The sequence below is a fragment of the Oncorhynchus nerka genome, linkage group LG26 (assembly GCF_034236695.1).
Source record: "Oncorhynchus nerka isolate Pitt River linkage group LG26, Oner_Uvic_2.0, whole genome shotgun sequence".
NCBI lineage: Eukaryota > Metazoa > Chordata > Actinopteri > Salmoniformes > Salmonidae > Oncorhynchus > Oncorhynchus nerka.
The window spans coordinates 48,425,231-48,435,753 of record NC_088421.1 but is presented as its reverse complement, the minus strand read 5'-3'; the positions used below and the strand labels follow the sequence as shown (position 1 = coordinate 48,435,753).

At 46.6% G+C, this 10,523-nt stretch overlaps 1 protein-coding gene across 1 annotated transcript; it reads right to left on the bottom strand.

Annotated features, from left to right (window-relative positions):
* Positions 1 to 1,313: 1,313 nt before the first annotated feature.
* LOC115119996 (zinc finger protein 345-like) lies at positions 1,314 to 7,230 on the bottom strand. Its single transcript, XM_065010843.1, has 2 exons — positions 6,929 to 7,230; positions 1,314 to 3,797 (listed from the first exon to the last, which is right to left on the bottom strand). Exons 1-2 carry the CDS (start codon positions 7,152 to 7,154, stop codon positions 1,393 to 1,395), a joined length of 2,631 nt encoding a protein of 876 aa, XP_064866915.1. The 5' UTR covers positions 7,155 to 7,230; the 3' UTR covers positions 1,314 to 1,392.
* Between the last annotated feature and the right edge of the window lie 3,293 nt (positions 7,231 to 10,523).

Sequence of the window (10,523 nt, the reverse complement as noted above, 5' to 3'; positions counted from 1 at the left end):
CTACCTGCCGCCCCTACACTCTAACCACTAGGCTACCTGCCGCCCCTACACTCTAACCACTAGGCTACCTGCCGCCCCTACACTCTAACCACTAGGCTACCTGCCGCCCCTACACTCTAACCACTAGGCTACCCTGCCGCCTCTACACTCTAACCACTAGGCTACCCTGCCGCCTCTACACTCTAACCACTAGGCTACCTGCCGCCTCTACACTCTAACCACTAGGCTACCCTGCCGTCCCTACACTCTAACCACTAGGCTACCCTGCCGTCCCTACACTCTAACCACTAGGCTACCTGCCGCCCCTACACTCTAACCACTAGGCTACCCTGCCGCCCCTACACTCTAACCACTAGGCTACCCTGCCGCCCCTACACTCTAACCACTAGGCTACCTGCCACCTCTACACTCTAACCACTAGACTACCCTGCTGCCTCTACACTCTAACCACTAGGCTACCTGCCGCCCCTACACTCTAACCACTAGGCTACCCTGCCGCCTCTACACTCTAACCACTAGGCTACCTGCCACCTCTACACTCTAACCACTAGGCTACCTGCCACCTCTACACTCTAACCACTAGGCTACCTGCCACCTCTACACTCTAACCACTAGGCTACCCTGCCGCCTCTACACTCTAACCACTAGGCTACCCTGCCGCCTCTACACTCTAACCACTAGGCTACCTGCCGCCTCTACACTCTAACCACTAGGCTACCTGCCACCTCTACACTCTAACCACTAGGCTACCTGCCACCTCTACACTCTAACCACTAGGCTACCCGCCGCCTCTACACTCTAACCACTAGGCTACCCTGCCGCCCCTACACTCTAACCACTAGGCTACCTGCCGCCTCTACACTCTAACCACTAGGCTACCTGCCACCTCTACACTCTAACCACTAGGCTACCTGCTGCTCCGGACTCATTAATAATTGAATGTTATGATGATGATACACAGCTTGTAGAACCAAAACATACCACCGCCTCTGCTCAACAAACTCGAACACAAATCGTTTGGGGGTGCTGCAGTTTGTGAATGATATTGTGCATATTACCCTCACAGCAGTCAAGCCTCTGTAACGACTCGACTGAATGCCTTGGCAATCTAGTACCTAGACCTCCTTCCACAAGGTATCAATAAATAATATCCTCCGTATGTATGGCAACCACAAATGTACATTGCTTAAAGCCACTTTTACAAATGACGACTCCAATAAGCCCCTTATTGTGAACGAGAGGCTTGTAGAATCATTTCCTCATTCACCGGTAGGGGGTCCTGCGTGCTCTGGGTATTACTGACTCGAAATAAATTAGTCAAAAGAGGAGTTATTTTATTTATTTAAATGAGTCAAAGATCAGAGTCTGTCAAAAGAGCCAAACTTTCCATCACTACAATGCAAAATATTTCCCACAAACAGAACACTGGTGGGGTTTCTCTCCTGTGTGTATTTTCTGGTGAACTTTAAGAGAACCCAACGACATAAAGAAATCTCCACAAACAGAACACGGATGCCTTTTTTCTTCATGTGTGGTCCTCATGTGGTCTCTCAGGGTTTTCATCGTTGGGAAGCGTTTGCCACAATCGCTGCAGAGGCACGATGGATTCTCTGGTTGGTCGGTCTCTGGTTTCTCTCCCAAGTAGTTATGTTTTAGTTCATTTGATGACATAAGGGAACTGACACAAAGAGGACACTTATATGGATTCTCTCCTTTGTGAGTTCTCATATGCCTAGTCAGAACCATCTTGTTTTGGAAACATTTGCCACACGCTTTGCAGGTATATGATTTCTCCCCTGTGTGCATTCTCATGTGCAGTCTCAGGCTAATGTTATGAAGGAAACATTTGCTACATTCTTTGCAGCTATTAGTTTTCTCCCCTGTGTGTTTTATCATGTGTTTAACCAGGAGAGATTTGATGGGGAACCGTTTGTTGCATTGAGAACATTCATGAAGATTCTCACCACCACTGTGAGTCATCATATGCAGTCTCAGGCTAATTTTATGACGGAAACATTTACCACATTCTTGGCAACAAAACGATTTCTCTCCTGTGTGAATTTTCATGTGCATTCTCAGGTTACTGTTAACAGAAAAACATTTGCCACATTCTTTGCAGCTGTACGGTTTCACCCCTGTGTGAGTTCTCATGTGCAGTCTCAGGCTAATGTTATGACTGAAACATCTGCCACATTCTTTACAGCTAAAAGGTTTCTCCCCTGTGTGCGTTCTCATGTGTTTAACCAGGTCTGACTTGACAGGGAAGCGTTTGTTGCATTGTGTGCATCCGTGTGGTTTCTCTCCACTGTGAGTTCTCTCGTGGCGTCTTAGAATGGTTGTTGAAGTAAAGCACTTTTCACACACAGAACACTTAAAAGGTTTCTCCCCTGTGTGAGTCCTCACGTGCTCTTCTAAGCCAGTCTTTGTCCTGTAGCACTTGACACAATCATTGCAGCTATATGATTTCTCTTCGGTGTGAATTTTCTTGTGGTGTTTAAGGTTGTACTTTGACTTAAAGTGTTTTTCACATGTTGGACACTGGTATAGTTGATCTTCAATGTGAATTCTCTGATGTTTCTTTAGGTCTTTCGCTGACTTAAAGTGTTTTTCACATGTCGGACATGCATATGGTTTCTCTCCCGTGTGAATTCTCTGGTGAATCTCTAGCTCTTTCGCTGACTTAAAGTGTTTTTCACATGTTGGACACTGACTGGGTTTCTCTACGGTGTGGCATCTCATATGAGTTTTCAGATGGTTTGGTAGTTTAAAACTTTTACTGCACACATGACACGTCGGTGATTCCTCCTCTGTGTGATTCTTCATATGTTTCTTCCATTGTTGCAACAAGTTAAATGATTTGCCACATTTCTTGCAGTGATGATTATTTTCAGTTGAGTGAATTCTCTGATGCGTTTTTAAACCGCCTAGTGTCTTATAGCGTTTACTGCACACAGGACATTTAAATGGTTTCTTATTTGTGTGAGACTTCAATGGTTCTTTCAGCTCACTGGTTGTCTTGGCCTCAGTGCAGACTTGAGAGCTTTGTCGTTTCTCTGCCTGTGTCCTCCTCGATTTGAGGGTCTTTAACACAGGTTCCTCGCTCTCATCCTCATCCACACTTACAATGATTTCACTGTGAGCTGCAGAACAGTCTGGATTTACTGCAGAGAGGAGCAGAGAGTCACTGGTTGGTTCTGATACTCTGTAGTCCTCTCCATTAGGTTCTGATACTCTGTAGTCCTCTCCATTAGGTTCTGATACTCTGTAGTCCTCTCCATTAGGTTCTGATACTCTGTAGTCCTCTCCATTAGGTTCTGATACTCTGTAGTCCTCTCCATTAGGTTCTGATACTCTGTAGTCCTCTCCATTAGGTTCTGTTTGGATCTGTTCAGTTGTGTTGGTGGGTAGAGAGTCCCTCTCTCTCTCTCTGTCCTGATCAGAGTACTTTTCCACACAGGGAGGAGCAGTAAATATGAACTCTACAACATCTGTGGAATCAGACTCAAGTCTGTGAAGCTGCTCTTCCTCCTGACTCGTCCCGAGTTCCTCCTGACTCGTCCCGAGTTCCTCCTGACTCGTCCAGAGTTCCTCCTGACTCGTCCCGAGTTCCTCCTGACTCGTCCCGAGTTCCTCCTGACTCGTCCCGAGTTCCTCCTGACTCGTCCCGAGTTCCTCCTGTTCCTCTTTAATCTGTGTGGGCTCTGTGTCCTGCTGCCCCAGACTGGGGCTCCACTCCTGCTCACAGTGCTGCTGCTCAGGGGGAACCTCCTCTTCAGGGACAGTTAGCTGCTGGGGGTCTGGAGAGAAGGAGACGGAATAATTATCCAGTTAGACAAAAACAAAGAAATGTCATATTTATCCAAATACACTCGTGTGTCTACGCTCTGCTGAGGCTAAAGGGATATCAAACAGCATATAGTAGTGAATCTAGCTAGGAGGTTGGCTGCTCTTTGCTTTGGCCACAATGAGAAATGACAATGGATGAAAGGGCTTCGCTAGATAGGCTACATCACATCCCAGAGGGCTTAGCTACTTACATTAGGCTACATCACATCCCAGAGGGCTTAGCTAGATATCTACTTACATTAGGCTACATCACATCCCAGAGGGCTTAGCTACTTACATTAGGCTGCATCACATCCCAGAGGGCGTAGCTAGATATCTACTTACATTAGGCTACATCACATCCCAGAGGGCTTAGCTAGATATCTACTTACATTAGGCTACATCACATCCCAGAGGGCGTAGCTAGATATCTACTTACATTAGGCTACATCACATCCCAGAGGGCTTAGCTAGATATCTACTTACATTAGGCTACATCACATCCCAGAGGGCTTAGCTACTTACATTAGGCTGCATCACATCCCAGAGGGCGTAGCTAGATATCTACTTACATTAGGCTACATCACATCCCAGAGGGCTGAGCTAGATATCTACTTACATTAGGCTACATCATATCCCAGAGGACTTAGCTAGATATCTAATTACATTAGGCTACATTACATCCCAGAGGTCTTAGCTACTTACATTAGGCTACATCACATCCCAGAGGGCTTAGCTACTTACATTAGGCTACATCACATCCCAGAGGGCTTAGCTAGATATCTAATTACATTAGGCTACATTACATCCCAGAGGGCTTAGCTAGATATCTACTTACATTAGGCTACATCACATCCCAGAGGCCTTAGCTAGATATCTACTTACATTAGGCTACATCACATCCCAGAGGGCTTAGCCAATTACATTAGGCTACATCACATCCCAGAGGGCTTAGCTACTTACATTCGGCTACATTACATCCCAGAGGGCTTAGCTAGATATCTACTTACATTAGGCTACATTACATCCCAGAGGTCTTAGCTACTTACATTAGGCTACATTACATCCCAGAGGGCTTAGCTACTTACATTAGGCTACATTACATCCCAGAGGTCTTAGCTACTTACATTAGGCTACATCACATCCCAGAGGGCTTAGCTACTTACATTAGGCTACATTACATCCCAGAGGGCTTAGCTAGATATCTACTTACATTAGGCTACATCACATCCCAGAGGTCTTAGCTAGATATCTACTTACATTAGGCTACATCACATTACTCTTATATGTGGTTGGCCAGCAACATACCACCCTGCATCCCACTGCTGGTTTACCACTCAAGCTAAGCAGGGTTGGTCCCTGGATGGGAGACCAGCTGGAAGTAGTGTTGGAGGGACAGTAGGAGGCACTGTTTCCTCTAGTCTAAAAAAAAATATCCCAATGCCCCAAGGCAGTGATTGGGGACATTGCCCTGTGTAGGGTGCTGTCTTTCGGATGGGACGTTAAACAGGTGTCCTGACTCTCTGTGGTTACTAAAGATTTTGGATAATTGGAAAAATACATTTGGTGTTTTCCGAGACACATTTTGCCCCAGTTTGACTCCTCAGTACAAGCCCTTTCCAGCTGCTCCTCAGTACAAGCCCTTTCCAGCTGCTCCTCAGTACAAGCCCTTTCCAGCTGCTCCTCAGTACAAGCCCTTTCCAGCTGCTCCTCAGTACAAGCCCTTTCCAGCTGCTCCTCAGTACAAGCCCTTTCCAGCTGCTCCTCAGTACAAGCCCTTTCCAGCTGCTCCTCAGTACAAGCCCTTTCCAGCTGCTCCTCAGTACAAGCCCTTTCCAGCTGCTCCTCATACAAGCCCTTTCCAGCTGCTCCTCAGTACAAGCCCTTTCCAGCTGCTCCTCAGTACAAGCCCTTTCCAGCTGCTCCTCAGTACAAGCCCTTTCCAACAGCAGAGCTGCAGGTGGGAATCTATTCTAACTCAGCTGCTAACGGAAAGTCTGCTGAATAATACATTCCTTTAGATATTTTTATTTCACATTCCCCGTTATAATGACCAACAGTCCAAGCCCACTGCCACAGGAAATGGAATTGTATTTAATTTAACGTCCGGCTTCCCGTGGACTGTTCAGGTTTTTTTTGCAAGGCAATTCAAAGCAACACTAGCGTAAATACGCCAATGGCAATTTGAATAGACAAAGCCATCGATCACGTGACACCATTCATTCACATGTGAAGACTCAATAGCGCATTTGAAGCCGGTTATGACGGCTTCTCATGTGGGAAACGTATGTAGACTAATGCCTCGTTTAAAACTGGTAACTCGGAAATATCCGACTTCAGTGCGTTCAAAACAACTGGGAAAAAAACGAGCTAAGATTGGGGGAAAAAAAATCATTAACGGTCATCCATTTCAAGAAGTCTGACTTTCCGATCGCTGACGTCATGATTTGAACTCGTATTTTCCGAGTTCCCATTTGCTTTGAACGCGGCATTAAGACGCGACGTTTCAGCTACTCCAGAGAGTGCTGTTGCAGACTAGCTCAGTGGTGCGCCCTCTCATTGAGTTTGTCAAGCTGAAGTTCAACCGGGGTACTGCAGGCTGCCATTACATACTAAATTGTCCTTAACTTGTGTACATCTGGAGTAATGGAAGCATTTATTGGTACAATAATTGTTTTCGAAATGTGTTTATTTATACGAGGATTGGCATGTGGATGAGAGCGAGGAACCTGTGTTAAAGACCCTCAAATCAAGGTGGACACAAGCAGAGAAACGAAAAAGTCTGCACTGAGGCCAAGAAAACCAGTGAGCTGAAAGAACCATTGAACTCCCACATTTCGAAATGTGTTTATTTACACGAAAATTGGCATTTTCCTATTCACTATAATGGGATGTCTTGTTTTCAGCGAACAATGCCGGCAGTACCGCGGGCGGTGGTTTCCCTGGGAGGGGCATTCGTTCTCCCCTGAAATACACCGGCGTTGCTTAAAAACAGCTCATTCTAGCCATGCTGTGGGCTAAACTTAGCTGCCCCTCTCTGGTGGTTATTTGTTACCCGTGTAACCCACCCCCTCTCGCTCTCTTTCAAGACCTATCTACGAACCTGCTCCCAACTCCAGAAGAAGCCTCCGTAGACGTTCAATCTCCTGCTTTGAACTAGAGAGCTCTTGTTCAATCGTCGTTTCCACCGCCGCCATTATCTCAACAGTCACTGCTGCTAGTGGCTCCTGGTACTGGGCTATCAACCTTTCCTCTATCCCAAATATGTTCACGGCTGCCGATATTAATCGCTTGGCTATAAACACAGTCAACAACTGTTGTTTCGACATTTTGAAGAAACATTTATCTTGAGACTGTCGTCTATGGACTTCTTCTTTAAGGTTTACAGACTACATCCTAAAACGTCTATTGCCGCCACCTACTGGGTGGCGTAAAAACTGATACTTTAACCAAAAATTAAATAATTATATTTTCAATACCAGTCAAAAGTTTGGACAGACCTACTCATTCAAGGGTTTTTCTTTATTTTTACTATTTTCTACATTGTAGAAAAATAGTGAAGACATCAGAACTATGAAATAACACATATGGAATCGTGTAGTAACCAAAAAAGTGTTAAACAAATCATATATTTTAGATTCTTCAAAGTAGCCACCCTTTGCCTTGATGACAGCTTTGCACACTCTTGACATTCTCTCAACCAGCTTCATGAGGTAGTCACCTGGAATGCATTTAAATTAACAGTTGTGCTTTGTTAAAAGTTCATTTCTGGAATTTCTTTCCTTCTTAATGTGTTTGAGCCAGTCTGTTGTGTTGTGACAAGGTAGGGGTGGTATACAGAAGATAGCCCGATTTGGTAAAATACCAAGTCCATATTATGGCAAGAACAGCTCAAATAAGCAAAGATAAATGACAGTCCATCATTACTTTAAGACATTGGTGAGTCAATATGGGAAATTTCAAGAACTTTGAAAGTTTCTTCAAGTGCAGTCGCAAAAACCACCAAGCGCTATGATGAAACTGGCTCTCATGAGGACCTATTAAATAATAAAAATAAGACAACTAGACTTAGCTTTGAAGTATTACTTACTAAAGAATTTCTAAATAAAACAAATTAAATGGATTTTAACACAATTGTGTGTGAAATCCTATGCCACTCTGATTATTATTATTTGACCCTGCTGGTCGTCTATGAACATTTGAACATCTTGGCCATGTTCTGTTATAATCTCCACCCGGCACAGCCAGAAGAGGACTGGCCACCCCTCATAGCCTGGTTCCTCTCTACCCAGTACAGCCAGAAGAGGACTGGCCACCCCTCATAGCCTGGTTCTTCTCTACCCAGTACAGCCAGAAGAGGACTGGCCACCCCTCATAGCCTGGTTCCTCTCTACCCAGTACAGCCAGAAGAGGACTGGCCACCCCTCATAGCCTGGTTCCTCTCTACCCAGTACAGCCAGAAGAGGACTGGCCACCCCACATAGCCTGGTTCCTCTCTACCCAGTACAGCCAGAAGAGGACTGGCCACCCCTCAGAGCCTGGTTCCTCTCTACCCAGTACAGCCAGAAGAGGACTGGCCACCCCTCAGAGCCTGGTTCCTCTCTACCCAGTACAGCCAGAAGAGGACTGGCCACCCCTCATAGCCTGGTTCCTCTCTACCCAGTACAGCCAGAAGAGGACTGGCCACCCCTCATAGCCTGGTTCCTCTCCACCCGGCACAGCCAGAAGAGGACTGGCCACCCCATAGCCTGGTTCACCCGGCACAGCCAGAAGAGGACTGGCCACCCCTCATAGCCTGGTTCCTCTCTACCCGGCACAGCCAGAAGAGGACTGGCCACCCCTCATAGCCTGGTTCCTCTCTACCCGGCACAGCCAGAAGAGGACTGGCCACCCCTCATAGCCTGGTTCCTCTCCACCCGGCACAGCCAGAAGAGGACTGGCCACCCCTCATAGCCTGGTTCCTCTCTACCCGGCACAGCCAGAAGAGGACTGGCCACCCCTCATAGCCTGGTTCCTCTCTACCCGGCACAGCCAGAAGAGGACTGGCCACCCCTCATAGCCTGGTTCCTCTCTACCCGGCACAGCCAGAAGAGGACTGGCCACCCCTCATAGCCTGGTTCCTCTCTACCCGGCACAGCCAGAAGAGGACTGGCCACCCCTCATAGCCTGGTTCCTCTCCACCCGGCACAGCCAGAAGAGGACTGGCCACCCCTCATAGCCTGGTTCCTCTCTAGGTTTCTTCCTAGGTTTTGGCCTTTCTAGGGACTTTTTCCTAGCCACCGTGCTTCTACATCTGCATTGCTTGCTGTTTGGGGTTTTAGGCTGGGTTTCTGTACAGCACTTTGAGATATCAGCTGATGTACGAAGGGCTATATAAATACATTTGATTTGATCATCTTCCACCGAGGTAACTGTTGCCCCTTTTCTAAAAACAAAGTTTCGTGAAATAACAAAAAAAAGTGTAAACTGTAGATATTTATTTCCCTTTATAGTTTATTGGCCTTACGCATAAACTTCATCCACATACCATTTATTTTCCAAACATTGCTTTCTTGTGTCAGCAATTAGACATTGATCTTAGGGGAGGGCTAGTTACCCCCCAGTACCCTAGGTAATAAACTGCGCTGCCTGTTGGATGCATAGACTAGAGCAGAAACTAGACATTATAATATCCTATCTAAAAGACCCAATGAAATGAGAGATGCGCGTGGTTATTTGTTGCATAGCTACTTTGGGAATGTGATCATCATGGCCAGAAAAGGTGAGAAATGTATAATGCAGTGGTTATGATATACATTCGGAAAGTATTCAGACCCCTTGACTTTTGACACATTTTGTTACGTTACAGCCTTGTTATACAGCCAATCTACACACAATACCCCATAATGACAAATCCAAAAACAGAAATATCACATTTACATAAGTGTTCAGACTCTTTACTTAGTACTTTGTTGAAGCACCTTTGGTAGCGATTACAGTCTAGTCTTCTTTGGTATGACACTACAAGCTTGGCACACCCTTCTCCTTCACTGCAGCCGAGGTGAGTAAGACATTTAAACGTGTTAACCCTCGCAAGGCTGCAGGCCCAGACGGCATCCCCAGCCGCGCCCTCAGAGCATGCGCAGACCAGCTGGCCGGTATGTATTCAATTGATATTCAATCAATCCCTATACCAGTCTGCTGTTCCCAGATGCTTCAAGAGGGCCACCATTGTTCCTGTTCCCAAGAAAGCTAAGGTAACTGAGCTAAACGACTACCGCCCCGTAGCACTCACTTCCGTCATCATGAAGTGCTTTGAGAGACTAGTCAAGGACCATATCACCTCCACCCTACCTGACACCCTAGACCCACTCCAATTTGCTTACCGCCCAAATAGGTCCACAGACGATGCAATCTCAACCACACTGCACACTGCCCTAACCCATCTGGACAAGAGGAATACCTATGGGAGAATGCTGTTCATCGACTACAGCTCGGCATTCAACACCATAGTACCCTCCAAGCTCGTCATCAAGCTCGAGACCCTGGGTCTCGACCCGCCCTGTGCAACTGGGTACTGGACTTCCTGACGGGCCGCCCCAGGTGGTGAGGGTAGGCAACAACATCTCCTCCCGCTGATCCTCAACACTGGGGCCCCACAAGGGTGCGTTCTGAGCCCTCTCCTGTACTCCCTGTTCACCCACGACTGCGTGGCCACG

Excerpts from the sequence above, each read along its gene's own strand:
- LOC115119996 (XM_065010843.1), bottom strand. The coding sequence starts at position 7,154 with ATGTCGAAACAACAGTTGTTGACTGTGTTTATAGCCAAGCGATTAATA. Across the intron at positions 3,798-6,928 it reads TCTTCTGGAGTTGGGAGCAG|ACCCCCAGCAGCTAACTGTC; the intron begins GTTCGTAGATAG and ends CCTTCTCTCCAG.